We start from the raw sequence: 20087 nt of genomic DNA on the forward strand, positions 1-20087 counted from the left end.
GTACACACACACATATATATATATATATATATATATATATATATATATATATAGAAAATGATAATTAAATAGTAAATGATTATATGAACCTGTAATCCTGTGCAACACAAACAGATTCCTTGTAAATAAACTCAGGCAAGACTAAATACTTACTTTCTAAATACTTTAGGTTTATTTAACAAAAGATTCTGACTTTCAGAATGTATAAGTAAGTAAGTAAATAAATACATAAAGTTTTAAAACATGCAATTGTCTTTATTCAAAGTAATAATTCATTTATTTATTTATTATTTTATTGTATTCATTTCTTTCTTTCTTTATTATTTATTTTTATTTACTTATTTTTATTTTATTTACATCGATGCTTTCAACGTAGTCCTAAATCTTTATTACTAGTTTCGAATTCCAGCAATTAGTCTACTGATGTTTCGCAGGACTCGGACAGGTAGACCACTGGATTATCAGTTTTCCTGGATAATCATCAGATTAAAGAGGAAAGTGCTCCCACCATCTCCGGGACACAGCCGCTGACTTCCCCTCTTTTCTTTTCGCAAAATTATTGAGAGCACGCAATATTAAACCCATTTTGTTCGTGCGCACTCGGCCAGAATAACGCGATGATTAGGGCCACGAATGGGACAGGTTTCTTCACTGCCCTAGCCTCACTTGGCAGCCCTGCACACACAGGGACATCTGGTCTCTCTGTCCCACCTCCTGCTGAAAAGAGAGTCCGGCCATGGCCCCAAATTTATAAGATATTTTACAAAGGCATTAGATTGAACTATAGTAAAAGTTCATAACACTTGAAATCATTTGTATAACAAGTAATAGAGAGAGAGAGAGAGAGAATTCATGACACAATTATATATATATATATATATATATATATATATATATAGTAAATGATAATTAAATAGTAAATGATTATATGAACCTGTAATCCTGTGCAACACAAACAGATTCCTTGTAAATAAACTCAGGCAAGACTAAATACTTACTTTCTAAATACTTTAGGTTTATTTAACAAAAGATTCTGACTTTCAGAATGTATAAGTAAGTAAGTAAATAAATACATAAAGTTTTAAAACATGCAATTGTCTTTATTCAAAGTAATAATTCATTTATTTATTTATTATTTTATTGTATTCATTTCTTTCTTTCTTTATTATTTATTTTTATTTACTTATTTTTATTTTATTTACATCGATGCTTTCAACGTAGTCCTAAATCTTTATTACTAGTTTCGAATTCCAGCAATTAGTCTACTGATGTTTCGCAGGACTCGGACAGGTAGACCACTGGATTATCAGTTTTCCTGGATAATCATCAGATTAAAGAGGAAAGTGCTCCCACCATCTCCGGGACACAGCCGCTGACTTCCCCTCTTTTCTTTTCGCAAAATTATTGAGAGCACGCAATATTAAACCCATTTTGTTCGTGCGCACTCGGCCAGAATAACGCGATGATTAGGGCCACGAATGGGACAGGTTTCTTCAGCTTGATTTCATGACGGTAATGTAGCCCATACATGGGAGAAGAAAGGCAGAGATGGGGACATCTGTTCAACACAGGCCAAAAGGAACCTCAGTGGCCTGTATGGCATCTTGGGGGGGAAGCAACAGGATAGGCTATTACATGCGCGAACGTTTTGTTGTTATTTTTGACTCTTTTTATTATTATTTTAAATATATATATATTTCTGTTCGTTAATTTATTTAATTTAATCAGTTACAATATTAAACCTCTGATATGAATTGTATAGGCTCCACAAAATAACGAATTCAATTTTATTTGCATATTTTTGTCCCAGTATACGTTCTAACCTTTTATCACTTTTGAAAATAATTTATTTAAAATCAGTAAAATTGTTAAATGCGTTTTCTGTAGTATTGTTTAAAAATCACACGCTGGCACTGCACTTCCACCTCATCCTCTGCAGATCACACAGCTCTCGCGCATCTCTCGCGCTGTCTTGTCAGAGGACATGAACACATGTTTTGATTACACCACCGGTGGCCGAGCGGCTCCTCCGTTATTCCTAATTAAACTCAATTCCCAAAGTAACATTTATCTTCCAGGGTCTGCGCTTTCACTGTGCGTGAGCGCCACTGCCTTCTGCTGTGCGAGAGGAGATGCGCGCGGGGTCAATCAATAAACCGAGGACACAGACACGGTATGTGCATCATGCATCTGTTGCAATCAAACAATGCTGCAGTTTATGGGACATTTGTTTGCGAGTGTGTGACATTTGTATTTTGGCAAGGGTTGCGCGTGCACGTTGAGTTATGGAAATGTATTGCCGTGAAGTTTGACCACTTTATTTATCTGTTAGTCTTTACATGCTGATGTAAAGACATGTATATTTAAGGGATTTAATACTCTGTGTGGTGTGTATGAAAATGTTTTAGTGTTGAACAGAGATTCATTCGCTGATGGGTTTTCTTTTTATTCAGTTATCATAATCTCACCATCCACAAACCAAAGTCTTTATATCATCTGAGAGAAAAGTTCAATGTTATTTTGACGTGATGGATGTTTGAAGCAAAAGCTGTACGTTTAATTGTTTTATCGCATCTTTTATTCATTCTATATAATTAACTTTACAAACTTTGCAGAATTTGTTTCAGAATACATGGCTGAAATTTAAAATTGGCGCATTTCCTGTTTTTTTGTTGCGTATTGTTCTCACTCTCAATTTTGAGTTCAACTGCTTCTTGTTCTTTGAATTAGAAAAGGTAAGCACTGCCAAGGAAACAACAGAACTGTTGTGCAAATCGAAGAAACTGAGAAATGAATCTGATCAGCCATCTATCACTTCCCGCAATAAAGGAGGCGACACGGCGGAGGCAGATGATTTGATGAATAATCTTCGGTCGTTTTAATTAACTTTTTGCTGTCCTATAATGACCGAGTTGGTCAACGGAGCCGGTCAATAAGAATGTTATTATCAAACAAATAAAACTTCTCATGATTAAAAACCTCCTGCTTTATTAAATTTGAAATTCAAATGAAATGTATGCCTCCAGTCCACGACGCATGTAAATAGAGTAGCCAGGGCCACATCATTATCTTGAGAGCATTTCTGCATTCATCGTCCTGATATCAATAGCCCGCCACTGTGTTGCTGTTGGAGAGCTAACAGAACACAAAAGCCATATCCCCACCTTGTAAAGACGTTTACATGCATTATGTGAAATGATTTTTTTTTTCACTGACCAACATGGGTTAACAAGTTCATATGCTCCCAATTGGTAATTCATACGTAATAATATCGAAAAATATCGGAAAACACACCAGTCCTGCCTAAAATGCTGAGTGTGTTAATTGTGTTGTGTGTGTGTGAGTGTGTTAATAAGAAGAGAGTGAAAGAAAGAGATGGTATGTTTATAATATAAAGTTATGAGAGTTTATATACACATTGATTTCGTTAATACATTTTTAAATCAATCGTTGCGCAATGCACGCTTGTTTGAATAATGTAAACTTTTGTTTAGGTACTAAAGGAAAGTTTTATTAAACGTGTTTATTTTCGAAACAATGGTCAAACATTTAAAGAATAGTAAAATTATTTTCGGAGGCAACCTGTTCGTTTTCTCTTGCTGATCTGTACGGCATAATTTCTTTAAAATTGTTTATGGGAATCTACATTCTATAAAACAACCTTTAAGACAATGACAACGACTTGTAAGAGTGATATGATATACAATTGCTATTTTCCATTATCACAACTTGTAGCAGACGTTACATAATAAGAATAAGAATAAGAATAAGAATAAGAATAATTTGTAACAGATCAGGGGTCCAGTAACCTCGTAACCACTTTATACAAAAGAATAGAAAAGTTTTCCCTAATACTTGCAGTCCTACTCATTTAACTTCAGTTTTATTATGAGGGGGGAGTTGGAAGGGGTGGAGATCTTGTCTGAAGTGCTCTGTCGATGACCTCACGCTAGAATGTGGCCGCGTGAAGGTACGGCTCTTCCTGATTGGTGGCCCGTGTCACAGCGGCACTTCAAAGCCGTGAGAGGAGCTACAATTGTGCTGGAATGGGCGGACCACATCATTGTATTGCATACCTCTAAAAAAAACAGTGCTCTGATTCATAAATATAAAAAGATCCTCTGAGGAGGGCACTTTTGTGATGGCAACTTCACTTCTAGGGGTGAGTCTAAGGAGTTTCGTGCTGGTTTAATTAGTTTCCTTTATTGTCCTGCCGTGAGGATTAAAATTTCTTGGGTCAGCCGGGAGAGAGTCACTTGATTATGTTTTAAACGAGAGAAACGAGCAGGACTTCCATTTCTCAACTACGACATTGTATGTATAACTTATATTGGTATTTATATGTTTTGTTTCGCTTTTGTTTTGTGTTTGCGAGGGGTTGTATTTCAGTGGTTAAGATTTCGTTACTGCCATACTTCAGTCATGTTGAGGTTGTACGATAAAAGACAGCAAGTTAAAACTGTTCTTCGAATGCACCCGGTTCCCAAATATACCATCTTTACTTACCTTTTAACTTTTTCTTTTGTTCCAGGAGGAGCCGAGATTGGGGTCGACTCCTTTAGCCATGTTGGCTGCGACGTGTAATAAAATTGGGAGCCCGAGTGCTTCTCCTTCATCTATATCGGATAACTCCTCTTCGTTCGGGAAAGGATTCCACCCGTGGAAACGAGCGACAGCCAGCAGCTGTAGTTTGGGGTCCGGTTTATCCTCTTTCGCTCGGAATGGTGGTGGTTTAAGCGACTCTTTTGGCACGAACACTTCCACGGGATCCAGTGCCTTTTCCTTAACATCTGGTACTTCACCCAACTCCCATTACGGAAACGACTACTCCGTTTTCCAGGCGTCGGTTTCCAACAACTCCCAAGAGCCCAGCCACCAGCCCATGTTTATTTCCAAGGTGCACACGTCCGTGGACAGCTTGCAAAGCATTTACCCGAGAATGAGCGTGGCGCATCCCTACGAGTCGTGGTTCAAGTCCTCGCACCCTGGCATACCCACTGGGGATGTGGGCACCACGGGCGCGTCCGCGTGGTGGGACGTGGGAGCCGGTTGGATTGACGTGCAGAACCCGAACGGAGCCGCGCTCCAGACGTCCCTTCACTCCGGTGGGCTGCAGACTTCTTTACACTCTCCTTTGGGGGGATACAACTCAGACTACTCGAGTTTAAGCCACTCTGCCTTCAGTACCAGTGCGTCCCCGCATCTCCTGACCACCGGTCAGCATCTCATGGACGGATTCAAACCCGTGCTCTCCTCGTACCCGGACTCCAGTCCCTCTCCCCTGGGTGGAGCGGGAGGTTCCATGTTGACAGGGGGTCCGACGGCCTCGTTGGCGGGGTCTCCGCGGTCCTCAGCACGGCGCTACTCGGGCAGAGCGACGTGCGACTGCCCGAACTGTCAAGAGGCGGAAAGGCTGGGTCCAGCTGGCGCGAGCCTCCGCAGAAAAGGGCTACACAGCTGTCACATTCCCGGGTGTGGGAAAGTGTACGGCAAAACGTCGCACCTCAAGGCTCATTTGAGGTGGCACACCGGAGAAAGGCCGTTTGTGTGTAACTGGTTGTTCTGTGGGAAGAGGTTCACGCGCTCCGACGAGCTCCAGCGACATTTACGCACGCACACCGGCGAGAAGCGCTTCGCTTGTCCCGTGTGTAACAAGAGGTTCATGCGGAGCGACCACCTCAGTAAACATGTCAAAACGCACAGTGCCGGAGGCTCGTCAGGGTCGGGGTCTGGGGCGAGTGGAGGAAAACGAGGGAGTGACACCGACAGCGAGCACAGTGTGCCCGGTAGCCCCTCGTGCCACTCACCTGACCTGTTGCAACCTCCCGAGTCTGTCCCGACGACGGATTTGAATGGCCGTACAAACTCCCTCGATTAGTCCCATTCTAAATGCACGTACACGAATCTCAAATGGACTAGAAACTTATCTGACGGTTCACAAAAAGGTTGTGCTGTTCGTTCGGTAACGCTTTATAAAAACTTTCAATAATTCCAGTTCTTAACAAACACTATCAGATCGCTAGCTAATGCACATTCAATCCTGAAAATCCTATATGAAACAATATAAACCAAAGTTTCATTTCTTTTTAGCTATTCGAGTGTACATTAACTAATCTTCTGTTAAGCTTAATACTATTTGTTAAGTTAAAAATGAAAGTTATTATAAAGTGTCACCTGGTGAAATAACCGTGTGGCCATTTCACTTGGATGTTGTAAAGTGATTCAATTTACGATTAAAATGTAATTTACTATAAAGTAAGCCTGTTTTGGTCTGCACAGATTCTGTGTGACATTAATTTGGTAAAATAAGGGAATATTAAAAATGAAATAATCTGATTTGTGCATTCTGATGGATATTTGTCAAATAGTCTTATTTTACTTACTGTTGTTATGAAACAGAAAACATGTATTTTACCCATCAGTGAAGTGGCCTGTCATTGCTAACTTTTTTTTTCTCAAAACCAAACTGTGGCACTTTATTCATGAACACTACTAAAATCCAATTTCGTAAGGATAAATTGCCGTAGTGTTGAATAGACTTCGTTTTGTCATTTACAAATTCATTTCTTTAATATTCGAAAAATAGTCTATATCGCACATTCATGGTCTTTGTTGAAACTACAGACTACAAATCCTAAGTTTGTATGAAATGTACTTATTTCCTGTTGCTGCAAACGAATGTAAATATTGAAAATAAAATAGAATAGACTAGAAAGTTATACCACACTGATGTAAATGTATGTATTTGTTCAAGACGCACATTTTGAATAGTATTTTTAGTTGCATATATTGACTAGTAAATATCCAAAACTGTACGGGAGTGTTTTTTTTTGTGAAGAAAAACGTCATATTTATTCACGAGTTGGACTTGATTTTTTTTTGGAGGTCTGTCATAGACGCACTTTGAAAATATTTGTAAGATTTTAAATTCAGAATTCAGTGTTTAATCACGTTTTCTAATTTATGTAAGCATGCACATGTAAGGTGAGCGTTTTTTTCACATCGTTTATTTGAGAAATTGGCTTTCTAATTTAAGCCACCCAATAAAGTCAACATGGATTCAGCCACAGTGAACGGTTTGCCGTTGATATTACTGCAATGTCCAATTTCTATAAAATAACATGTGCCAGTGCAGGACCTGTTACGCCATTTCAATACCAATTGTAAAAAATGTGTGTTCAAAATTTTAAAACTGGGTTGTTGTGAAACCCACGAAAAGCGGCTTTAGTAAATTAACGTTTACTATTTGCTACAGTTATAACACTTTTTTTTTTTAGTTGTACACATTCCCTAAGTAGCTACAGACAATAAATCTAAACTTCTGAGAACATTTTATATGAGCTTAAATAAGAACTGTAACATGTAAAATTATTCAGTCACTCAATTGTTGAATTTAAAAACGGTGACTATAGAAATGTAGGTTTCTGTTACTTTATGAAAGATATACTTTTGCAGTCACTTTAAAATAAAATATATAAATCTCAGAGCACACCAACCAAATAACAATTTTTTTTACGTCTTCGGTGGCCACGAAAAAAATTCGTGTTCAAGGATTTCAGTGATTATCCGAGTGTGTCTTTCGAAAATGAACATAAAGAATATTATCGGCGCATAATTGTTTAGAGTTGGTTACATACGAAAAAAATAACCAAATTTACCACTATAACATGTGACCATACAAACAAAATTACATGCACAAAAAGTAAAAATATGCTATGCCAGCGAAGAGTGTGGGAACTGAAATTTACTTTAAACAAGTTAGCTTTACTTTAAATAAAAAGTTTAATTTAAACAAGCCTAAGGAAGGAACGACAGCAGAGAATGATGGATAATTTATTTTATAAAAATCGAAAAAGCATCTTAACAATAAACAATGCAAATATTAACAGAAATAATTCAAGAATAATAGCAGTTATTATTCGAGAGACAAAGTTAAAGCCTGTGCAGAAAAAAAGTCCAATGTTGGAGGCTCAAAGCACGAGCACATTGCGCCCCCATGCGCCAAACTCATATAAACAAAACCAATATTCACATGGAAAGGGTTTATGCCACTGTACAAACGCATACAATCTTCAAAACATTAGGTAAAAGAGCTGCAATTATCTGTTGAAGCAGAGACTATTGGGGGAAAAGTATAATGGGATTTTGTACTGTACATTTTTTATGTAAAATAAAATAACACTATTATAATATTTACAATGTACTGCATATGACAAACAATATTTGTATTTGAAAAATTGAGAAAAGTAAATCTATAGATATACAATATCTTTTTATTTTTATATTAGAATAGTATCTTTTCATGGAGTTGTAACAAAAAGCGTAAATAGCAATTATCCCACATTTTTCGTTTCTCCAATTAATATCTAGTCACATGACATGGCATTGCTTTTTTAAAAAAGAGTTTAAATATTTAAATGATTTTTCAAATAATGTTGTTCCGAAATTGATAGTAAGCTTCTTACATCAATTTTACAGTAAGATTGCAAAATAAGTGACAGAGAAGATAAACTATAATTTAAATTGAATGTAAGATTAACTACACCATTTAATTATTTAACTTTGCCCTTTATTTTAGATACACAACCATTAGAATAAATCAAAGGGAGCTGAAGTTAGTGAGCAGATACTTGTGCATTCACCAGAGCACAGTAGGCCCCTTGTCTGGCCATGAGTTGGGCATGTGTTCCCTGCTCAGTCACCTTGCCATTCTGAACAACCACGATGATGTCAGCATTATAAATAGTGGACAAACGATGGGCAATGACGATACATGTGCGGCCAAGCCGAGCGTCATCGAGGGCCTTCTGCACAATCTGTATAACAGGAAAGAAAGAAATGGCCAAATTTTTAAGGAAACATTTACTACAGGGAGCACTTAATGAACACCAAGCAGAAAATGTACAATTAAAGCAGCACTTTATAAATTAAATCTCTTTACTTGATTATTTGATCTTTTTGATTGTTTGATCTTTTTGCTTCCTTTTCTAAATGTAATAGGGGGGTATGTAGAATGTAAATTCATAATTTTAAAGGCTCTCCCTAAAACCAACAGAATCACAGGCACACAAGTTCAAACTACCAAAAGTGCCACCTGCTGGTTGGAGACAGAAATGCATATTGTCCATACAGCACCAAAAAGATAAGATTTTTAATAAATCTAATTAACTTAATAATGATATCCTCTTAAATAGTTTTGAAAATATGTATGTGTAACAGCCTTTACAAACCTTCTCGCTCTCTGTGTCGAGAGCAGATGTGGCCTCGTCCAGCAACAGAAGTTTGGGCTTGCGGACCAGAGCTCGAGCAATGGCTATCCTTTGCTTCTGTCCTCCAGACAGCTGAGTGCCTTTATCTCCAACTCGAGTGTTGTATTTCTGAATGCATATTATGTACATATGTGTGTGTGTGTGTGTGTATATTAATGATGAAAATAGACAGTTTTTATTGGTGGCTTTGAATATAATATAATATAATATAATATAATATAATATAATATAATATAATAATTATTTTATTTTATTTATTTGAAAGAAATTAATAATTTTATTCAAATTGATTTAATTCAAATTGTATTTAAATTGAGCAAAACTGTAGGCATTACTAATGATACAAATTATATTTAAATAAATATTATTTTTTGAACATTGGTTATTTTACTATCATTGAGATACTATTATAGTATTAAGTAGTATTTTTAACTACTTTTTATTTAAAAATTTTCTGTTTTCATTTCATTTCAGTTAAATATTTAGTAATTTTGTTGTGTTTTTGTAATTTGTTTTTATATAATATGTTATTTAATTTTTGTTATAATATGTCTATATAGTTTTCATTCATTTTTAGTTCAGTTTTAGTTGTTTTAGTACATCAAGACAAACTAAATGAAAATAAGAAATGTTGCCTTGACAACTAGCTGAAACCCCTGGCCCTGGGGTTAAAAAGCCATGCAGCGCATCCCTAAGCCCTTCAGGACTACCTCAGCCCTAGCGAACAGGGCTTATTCAGCTGATGGCCCGGCTGACTTCACACGATGGTGGTGCTCCAAATGTTCCAGGACAAGCTTCTCCGCACCATGGAACGAGTCCGGCCGGATTTCTGACGCCTTCAAAATCTGCGCACAGCCACTGACTTGGCTTACTAGGCCATGGCCGACTTGGTGTTGCTGGAGCGCCACCTTTGGCTGAATCTAACCGAGATCAGGGACGCTGACAAGGTTGCCTTCCTAGACACGCCAGTCTCTCCCAAAGGACTGTTTGGCCCTGCCGTGGATGGATTTGCAGAGCGGTTTACAGCGGCACAGAAGTCATCGCAGGCAATGCCTCACTTCCTGCTGAAGTACTCCAGTGCGGCGGTTTTTCAAGTCACCAGAAAGCTCCATCCGTTCAGCAGCCTGCCAAGCTGGCACCACCTCAGCCCCAGCCTAAGTCTGAGCCTGGGCTTCAGCAGCGCCCCAGGACAGCAAAACGCTACTCGCTTCCTAGGCGTCAAGGTCCCCGCCCCAGAGTGATGTTGGACCCCGAGCCTCAGAAGCCGACCTGATCCAAATGCAGAGAGGAAGAGGAGAGGGTCAGTTCTCGCCGAGGTCGGAACTCCCTCAAAGAAGTCTCGCGCCCGCTCTCCATCCCTCTGCTCAACACTGAGCAATGGAAGCCCCATTCAAGTTGAGCTCATCCTCCCCATTCAGCGCATGCCCAAAACAACTACCGCTGTGATAGCGGACCCACAAACTCAAAAGAGCATTTCTCCTCTCTTCATTTCCACGAATGTTAGTTCCCTGCCCCCGTGCAACGAACTGCCACTCGAAAAACTCAGAACAATTGCCATCCAGCTTCAGGCTTAGAAAGCTATCCTGGATGTGTCAAGTTGGGTTCTAAACATCATTGAACGAGGTTACTTGCTTAAGTTCACTTGCAGGCCGCCTCGCTTCAGAGGCATTTTTCAAACTTCGATATGGGACAACAATGCTCACGTTCTCTGGTCCACAGTGCAAACACTGCTTGCAAAGGGAGCCGTAGAAATGGCTCCTCTAGCGAACCGTGAGTCAGGCTTTTACAGCTGCTACTTCCTCGTTCCCAAAAAAGATGGTGGGCTCAGGCCCATTCTCGATCTCAGGCATCTGAATCGCTCACTCATGAGACAGGCGTTAAAGATGCTGACTTTGAGGGAGTTTCGAGGAGTGGCCTATCAATACACAGTCCTGTCATTCGGATGGTCACTGGCCCCACACACTTTTACGAAGTGCATAGACGCAGCTCTCTCCCCTCTGAGACAGATGGAAATCTGTATCTTGAATTACCTCGATGCCAGATCAGAACGGGAACAAGCCACCTGGAGTGGCTTGGGTTGAAAATATATTTAGCCAAGGGCTCTTTGTCTCCCAGTCAGCGAGTAGTTTTTCTGGGGACTCGGATATTGAATCCACCTTGCCCTCATTCTGTGCCGACTTGGGACTTATCTATAGGGCCCTCCCTTCGAGCCGCTTCAGTCGGCCAACTTGCGGCCCCTGTCGCTTAAGACCACCTTCCTTCTGGCTTTAACGTTGGTCAATTGAGTGGGTGACCTACAAGCATTGTCAGTCAGTGCTTCATGTCTTGAGTTTGGGCCTAACGATTGAAGATTCATCCTCAAGCCAAGATATGTGCCAAAAGTGCTTTCCACTCCATTCAGAGCACAAGTCCTCACCCTTCTAGCGCTCCCACATTCAGAAGGTGAGCAAGGTCCTAATCCACTCTGCCCAGTTCGGGCCCTTAGAGTGAACACTCTGGCCCGTTTCAGCACTCAGAGCAGCCCAAGAGGTTTTTCAGAGGCCGCTCTAAAGGGCTGCCGGTCACGAAGCAGATATTCGCTGGATAGTGTATGCTATAGCCCTGGCTTACGCCTCATCGGGCTTACAGTGTCCTATAGGAGTGAGGGCCCACTCCACCAGAGGGATGGTCTCCTCCTGGGATTGGTCCGGCGGAATTTCTATTTTTGATATCTGTGCAGCCACCAGTTGGGCGTCGCCATCTACCTTCACCAGATTTTATTACATGGACATCCCTGCCCTGCAGGCACGGATTTTTTCTGCTTAATCTACCTACAGTAACTCCCTTTTGTAAGTGAGAAAGGTCAAGCGTTGTGTAGGCTGCCGTGCTATAAGGCTGCAAGCGAGTCGACGACTCTTGCTTCATTTGAAAGATTCTGACAAAATGGCACTCAGAGCCGACTTATATAGCAGTAGGCTTCACCCCTTTTGACGAGTTAAAGTGCCATTTGTTCGTGCAGCTACACAAACGTGATCAAATCAGGCTTCAGTAGCAGGGTAAACAGGAGTTTCCCCATAACGTGATTAATGCAACGCTCATTCCCTTATCTCAGGGAACCGAGGTTACGTAAGTAACTGGAGAGTTATGTTTCCTGGTTTATCATGTGATTCTCTTGCCATCATGTATTTTGCCATGTGCTCCCTTTGTCAATATTTCATGTTTTGATTGGTTGCGCTAGTCAGGTGTTCTGTGATCTCATTGGTCTATTGTCTGTTTGTTCACAGGTGTGTCTTGTTCGGTCATTACTCTATGTATATATAGCCCTTATGTTTCCATTGTTCCTGGGGCCTGTACCATGATGGTAGTTGAACAAATTCAGAGTTACAGGATTAGTTTCGAGTTGACTAAACCAAACCACTCCAATCCAGCTTTGTTGGTACCATGATGCTGATCAACAACTTTCTTTGTCAACTCAGGCTTTGATCCAGAGTTTTTGGAGCGCGTGCACATGAATGTGTGACATCAGTGGCGAGCAGACAATCACATGGCTTGCAATACAGAGCAAGTGTGATTCACTTCTCACAAGAGAGCCAGCGAGATTCAAAACTATTTTGCGAAAGGTTAAGAGATTGAAGAATATGAGGAATTTAAACGCATTTACACTGAAGAAAGTACTTGTCCTTGAAAGAGGACAACTAAAAAATTGTCTTGCTTTATCAGTGCTGTCACAAGTGAAACTTGTGAAGTTAGTTTATATAGTTGATAATATATAGCGTTAGACACTCGAACATGTGAGGTCACATGTAGTCATTTTTAAAACATTATCTATTGATTCTACAGCTTATTTATATTACATATGATCTGTATATATTAGTGTTCATTAAAAATAAATGCTTTATAATAATTGTTAAACTAAAATTGCTTGTGTGTAATGGATTAATAATAATATAAATCATATAATAATTATATAAATCATATATAAATTATATAAAATAATTATAAGTAATTATCATTAAAGCTAGACAATTTTGTTGTCATTGTCTTTTATTGATTTTTTTTTTCTTACCTTTAATTTGGGGGAAGAGAAACTGGGGAGTGACTTTTTTGCGTCAGACATGTGCCACTTTGCTCACATCTGATTGGTCCAATTTCAGTTTGAGAAACATAAGGTGTGTTCGGCTTGAAGCGGCGCTGCGCAGACCGATGACATCAAAGTACCACGAGAGTGATTCAAAAGCATGCTGAGTTATCTGCTCTCTAGAGCTCTCGCGGTACTTTGATGTCATACACCGATCGGTCTGTGCAGCGCCGCTTCAAGTCAAACACACACATCACCATGACTAAACTACATAAGACATGTAGTGATAATTAAAGACTTGAAAACATGAACACGAAACAAACCCCAAAACCCAACGTGACAACATTCTACAATAATGACAAACTATACAGTTTTAACTAAAATGTTAAGCAGCACAACTGTTTTCAACATTGATAATAATCAGAAATGTTTCTTGAGCATCAAATCAGCATATTAGAATGATTTCTGAAGGATCATGTGACACTGAAGTCTGGAGTAATGACTGCTGAAAATTCAGCTTTGCCATCACAGGAATAAATTACATTTTAAAATATTTTAAAATAGTAATAATTGTAATAATATTTCACAATATTACTGTTTTTACTGTATTTTTATTAAATCAATATGTAGTGTACTTGTTTGTAAAGCAGAATTTATAAACACACACATTAATAGAGACATCATGCATACCTCTGGAAGGCCAATGATGAAATTATGTATGTTGGCCTTCTTCGCAGCATCCTCAATCTCTTCCTGGGTGACGACACGGCTGTTGTCTCCATACTGAATGTTCTCAGCAATCGTGCAATCAAACAGGATGGGCTCCTGAGACACCAGCCCCATCTGTGTGCGCAGCCATGCCAGGTTCAGATTTCTGCTGTCATTACCATCTACAAACTGTGCAACAAGCAAAAACCAGACAGAATGTAAGGCGTAAATTGATCCCTTGAGCCAAAATAATGGTTTAGACCTCTAGGCACACAAAACCACCTGATGAACTCACCACTTGGCCTGCCGCAGGGTCATAGAAACGCTCCAGAAGCTGAATGGTGGTGCTCTTGCCACAGCCACTGCTGCCCACCAGGGCCAGCGTCTGTCCCTGAGACACGGACACATTCAGGCCCTCTAAGACTTTCACATTCTGACGCGTTGGATAGGAGAACTGCACATCTCGGAATTCAACATTCCCTGAAAATTTTGTCTGAAAAAAAGATTATATTATATTATATTGTGCTTTTTGGTGACCACTTCTAACCGTTTGAGATTTTCATACTTACTGGTCGTTGTCCAGACTCATCATAGATATCAATGGCTGGTTTCTTTTCCAGCAGCAGTATGATCCTCCCAGCTGCTGCTTTGGCTTTGGCAAAGTCAGGGGCGAATGATGAGGACTGACCAATGTTCTTTGCAGCAAAGACAATCACAGAAAACACCCTGTGGAGGACGAACCAACACATAAACACAGTAAAGAGTATGTTTGATATTTAAATATCACACACACACACACACACACACACATATATATATATATACACATAATATACAGTATAAAAACTTTACTTACAGGAACACATTTTCAAAGTCTGTGTAGCAGCTTGCAATAAGCCAGGCTCCAAAGCGGAAGATTGCAGCATTGACCAGGTAAGGAATGGCTTGGGCAAGAGCAAAGGTGATTCCGTAGATGGGCGCTTTACATAGACTAGATCTGAAATATCACATATTGCTGTTTGTAAGATTTGGCTGAATCAGATTTGGCATTAGCTGAGCACATATGTTAAGATAAGGATAAAATTAGCCATTTGAAATTTCTGAGATTTCACAATTTTTATTACCTAGGATGCCCAAATATCATGATTTCCTTGTGAGCAATGTTAGTTTAGTATTATTTATATACTATTATAGTTTTTATTAATTTTTTTTAATTAGCTTTTATTTTTATATATTTTCACTGTACTGAAGTCTAAGCAAATTATTAAATATAACTTTTAAATATCTAAATAGATATTTATATTTATTAAATATAATAAAGTAAATTATTATTAAATACATAATCTATCCTTTTTTTTACCTACTATTACAGTAATGTTACAGTTATAAGCCTTAAGAGAACCATTTTCAGTTCAATGTGCTTTTAACACAAATATAATTCCAAAGCTGTTAAAAATTGTTGCATTAAACGAATGAAAATGAAATATTTTAGGATAACTTTGAAAGCCCCTAAAATACATTTAGTGAAATCTTTTTCTTTTGTCTTTTGCTTCAAATTAGCCATGGGGACCCTAGCACCCTGGACCCCAGTTTGAAAACCCCTGTATTAAAGTGTTTAGTGTTAAAAATGGGCTTTTACTGGTATGGCTTGCTCAGACTGTCAATAAACTTATGGAAGAAGATATCTTCACGGGTTAATGAAACAACCGTTCTGAAGTTCTCAACAGTTTCTGTGGATATCTGTGGGGAAGAGTTAGAAACATTACCATCAGTTACCAGTCAGTCTTACGTAATCATTTATTGCATAAATTGAATTACATAAACTGAACCAAACTAAACCAAAAAAAAAGGTCAATGACCAGTGTACTGTACCTTGCCAGACATCTCCAGTGCACTCTGATCTTTGGATGTGTGTCCTGCCATGGCTCTCATCTGGATGAAATTTGCCCCCATGAGGAAGGGGACACAGGCAAGGATAAGCAAGGTGAGCTGCCAGCTATGGACGAAGGCCACAATGAAAGCAATGCCAAGAGCACAGATAGTGTTTGTGGCTAGACCTAATCTGGATCCTGCTGCCTAGAGATGAGAAAAATAGAGAAGAAAAAAAAAAAAGTCACTACCCAACTAAGCAGGTTATTGTAGTAAAGAATAAGAGTAAACGAGGCAAACGAAATGGGGATTTTTCATCTCATGAGTACATTAAATTGATCAAAAGTAACAGTAAAGACATTTATAATATTACAAAATATTTCTATTTGAAATAAAAGCTGTTCTTTTGAACTTCCAATTCATCAAAAAATCCTGAAAAATGTATCATGGTTTTCACAAAAATATTAACCAGCACAACTGTTTTTAACATTGATAATAATAAATGTTTCTTAAGCTGTCATGGTCCCGGAAGAGAGATGAGGCGAGAACTCAATTGCAGGAACGAATGGGCTTTTATTAACAATAAAATAAACAACAAAAACTACCATGAGGGGGGAAAAACAGGCAGGCCAGGACAGGGCACAGCACAGCAAGACAAGCGGAACATACCATACACACGACAATGACTCTCAGACATAAACAACGAAAAAACAGCACAGGACTGCAGACACCAGGAGAATAAATAGGGAGACAAACGAGGAGGGTAACGAGGGAGACACAGGTGGAGTAACTGAAACAATAATGAGATAACAAGAAGGGCGGGGTCAGACAATAGACAAGAGAGCACATGGCACCAACAACAAACAACAAGCCATGTGCTTAACAAACAGACACGGTGACCTCTGGTGGCCATCTAAGGCACACCAGCCGATAACCGTGACATAAGGCTGGCCGCACACTAGACGATTTTCAAATCTTAACCGATTTTAAAACCATGGGAGACCACACACATGAAGACCGTTTCAACCGATTTTTAGCCTTATAATCCTCTGAATGCACACTCTAGAGCAGGGGTGGCGAACGTCGGTCCTGGAGAGCCGCAGCTCTGCAGAGTTTTGCTTCAACCCTAATCAAACACACCTGAACGAGCTAATCAAGGTCTGAATGGTTACTAGGAAGCTACAGGCAGGCGAGTTTTAATTAGGGTTGGAGCTGAACTCTGCAGGGCTGCGGCTCTCCAGGACTGGAGTTTGCCAGCCCTGCTCTAGACGATTCGACCAGACCGCGAGACCACACACTTGATGACTGTAGGAACGATTTCACAGTGACACGAGATCTCACAGAGACTCGCGAGATCAAACGTGACTAGAGAAGAAAAACTAATGGATTTGGAAATGGGCTTAAAATTGGCCATAAAATCCTCTAGTGTGCAGCCAGTTTAAGCAGCAAATCAGCATATTTCTGAAGGATTATGTGACACTGAAGACTGGAGTAATGGCTGCTGAAAATTCAGTTTCGCCATTACAGGAATAAATTACATTTTAAAATATATCCAAACAGAATATATTTATTCTAAATTGTAATTATTTTTCACAATATTACAGTTTTTACTGTATTTTAAATAAATAAAAGCAGCCTTGGTTAGCATAAGAGACTTCTTCAAACAATATTACAGACCCAAACTTTTAAATGGTCGTGTATTTAAAATAAAGTTGCACTATTAATACTGAAAGCTGTAGTCATATGGATTAGCTCTCACATAAATACAACTGAAAAATAAATTCAGTCAGGCCTATAACAGTTTAAAGAGATGGATGTAATGAACTGGAGCCAAAAACACAGGCTGTATCCACAGTGAAAGCTTAATTACTGGTTCTGATGGCAAATCACTGTGTTCCACTCACCCCTTTAACCAGAGACGCATCTGTGGCTAATTTAGTGGTCAGGACTCCCACTTCATTGTTGTTGTCATCAAACCAAGCAATCTCCTGTTAAGGGAAACAGGCTTGAGGATGAAGCACGCATTTCAATAGCTATCTGTTTGTGCCAGATTAGTTCTCAATTGCATATAGTAATGGAGTGAGAGATGTGGGAAATGTGCCGTACCTGTCTCATCATGGCGTTGAAAGCCTGACTTCTCAACCTCATGGTTAGAAGCTCACCAGATTTACCAAACATGAAGCCCTACATGACAGAGCACCAGATGTGAAACTTACATACAACATTTATTCCAGAAATATATTAAGCAGGACAACTGTTTTCAACATTGATAATAAAAATGTTTCTTTAGCACCAAATCAACATACAGATTTCTGAAGAAACATGTGACTCTGAAGACAGCTGAAAATTCAGCTTTGCCATTACATTTTAATTGTAATTTATACACTTTTTTACATTTCACTTTTAATTTTTAGTTTAGATTTTAAATTGTAATAATATTTCACAATAATATTTTACTGTTTTACTGTATTTTTTTAATTAAAAAAGCAGTAATGGTGAGCATAAGAGACTTCATTTCAAAAATCATTAAACTTTTGAATGGTGTATTGGTTGCAGTGAACACGCAGTGAAACACTTTATTTATAAACTAGATACTAGATTGATTTAGCTAGCTAGCTATCTAGCTAGTCTGTGCACAATTCACTAGAATGATACTAAGGAATTGTTAGATGGTTGTTAGGTTTCTGGTTGGTTAACACTAAGGGTAAAGGGAATCCAAGTTTAATATTAATGGCTATGGGTTTGTTCACATCTCTAACCCGAAGTATGAGTAGAAATGCTAGTAAACACTACTAATAATGCAACAAAGTCTCACCTGGAAGAAATAGGTTATAAAAGCCACTGCTCCAGTTAGTAGAAAGAAAAGCGAGAACATCATGGTCTTCTGTCGCTTTACTTCAGGATCGACTTCTGCAAATACCTACAAACAGAAGAGATTCTATTCAACTCAACATTCCGGTAATCATTGTAAATGCTATATGCTTATGGAACTAGTATAATATCCGATCCACAATGAATTATTTTGAAACTATAATAGGGAAGAAAGAATCCACACAATAGAGATTTTTGTTCAGAGATGTGTGAACAAAGACAAAGGACACTCACACCAATGATTTTGGCAAACAGAATGGCCATACAGGGATAAACAGCTCCACCCACAAGGCTGCCCAGCGTACCCACCAGCAGGTAAGGCCATTCCGGCTTGTTCAGAGCCAAAATTTTAGTGAAAGGTATTTCTGGAACTTTCTCCTTTTCCTACAAGAGAATTTGAAATAAACAGGAACCGATTACTCCATTTATGAATCACCAAAGCAGTGGAGTGCTTGTACCTTTTTGTCTTTTTTGGATTTCTTGCTCTTCTTCTTTGAGGAGGACTTCTTTCTGGAGGAACGTCTCTCACTGCCACGTCTTAAGCTTCGTCTAAGGGTTCCACTCTCCATTTGCATTTCCATTCCTCCCTCAGGAGTCTCTGTTTCAGAAGATTCCTCACCAGTTTCTCCCTCAGAAACATCCTGAATATCATCTTCATTGGCATCAAAATCATCATTTGGTCTCCCAGAGGTCTGTTAATGTAAATGAATAGAATCATGTTTAAAAAAATAAATAAAATAAAATAAAGATAAAACATTATGCCTAAGAACTCCAGATATGGTGGCCTTCTTGCGAGAGACCCCTCCTAAAGGATACAGGCAGTTTTATAAAAAACATTTTTAGTTTATAAAGACTCCTTTAAACTGAGTGACAGAAATATTAAGCATGATATTATAATGGTAATATTCCATTATAATTGGCTTTTATATTGTCACAGCACTGCAACCAACACACACACACACACACACACACACACAAACTACTGTTAAAAACTTTGGGGTCAGTAATAAAAAAAAATAATAATAATATTCAGATCCTATTGCACTAAATTGATCAAAAGTGACCGTAAAGATATTTATGTTACCAAAGATGTCTATTTCTGATCATTGCTGTTCTTTTAAACTTTCTATTCAGCAAAGAATCCTGAAAAAAATGTGTCATAGTTTCCATTAAAATTTTTAAGTAGCACAACTGTTTTCAACAGTTAAAATATCAAAAAAATTATATTTTGATCAAATAAATGCAGCATAAGAGATTTATTTAAAAAAAAATCTTAAATCTTACTGAACCCAAACTTATATATTTACATATAT

At 38.6% G+C, this 20087-nt stretch overlaps 1 protein-coding gene and 1 pseudogene across 2 annotated transcripts; one reads left to right on the plus strand and one right to left on the minus strand.

Moving 5' to 3' along the window:
- The first annotated feature begins 1947 nt into the window (after nucleotides 1-1947).
- On the plus strand, nucleotides 1948-6635 carry LOC107728520 (transcription factor Sp8-like). 2 transcript variants are annotated; one of them, XM_016538721.1, is made up of 2 exons: nucleotides 1948-2173; nucleotides 4532-6635. In XM_016538721.1, the coding sequence occupies exon 2, from the start codon at nucleotides 4565-4567 to the stop codon at nucleotides 5876-5878; it is 1314 nt and encodes a 437-aa protein (XP_016394207.1). In that variant the 5' UTR covers nucleotides 1948-2173; nucleotides 4532-4564; the 3' UTR covers nucleotides 5879-6635. The 2 variants fall into 2 exon arrangements, with proteins under 2 accessions (XP_016394207.1, XP_016394206.1); XM_016538720.1 differs by lacking the exon at nucleotides 1948-2173 and adding an exon at nucleotides 4232-4314.
- A 1934-nt stretch (nucleotides 6636-8569) lies between these two features.
- The window catches only part of LOC107728519 (multidrug resistance protein 1-like), a 23821-nt pseudogene continuing 12303 nt past the window's right edge, over nucleotides 8570-20087 (minus strand).

Source organism: Sinocyclocheilus rhinocerous, unplaced genomic scaffold (genome assembly GCF_001515625.1).
Source record: "Sinocyclocheilus rhinocerous isolate Xijiao unplaced genomic scaffold, SAMN03320098_v1.1 scaffold3047, whole genome shotgun sequence".
NCBI classification, from domain to species: Eukaryota; Metazoa; Chordata; class Actinopteri; order Cypriniformes; family Cyprinidae; genus Sinocyclocheilus; species Sinocyclocheilus rhinocerous.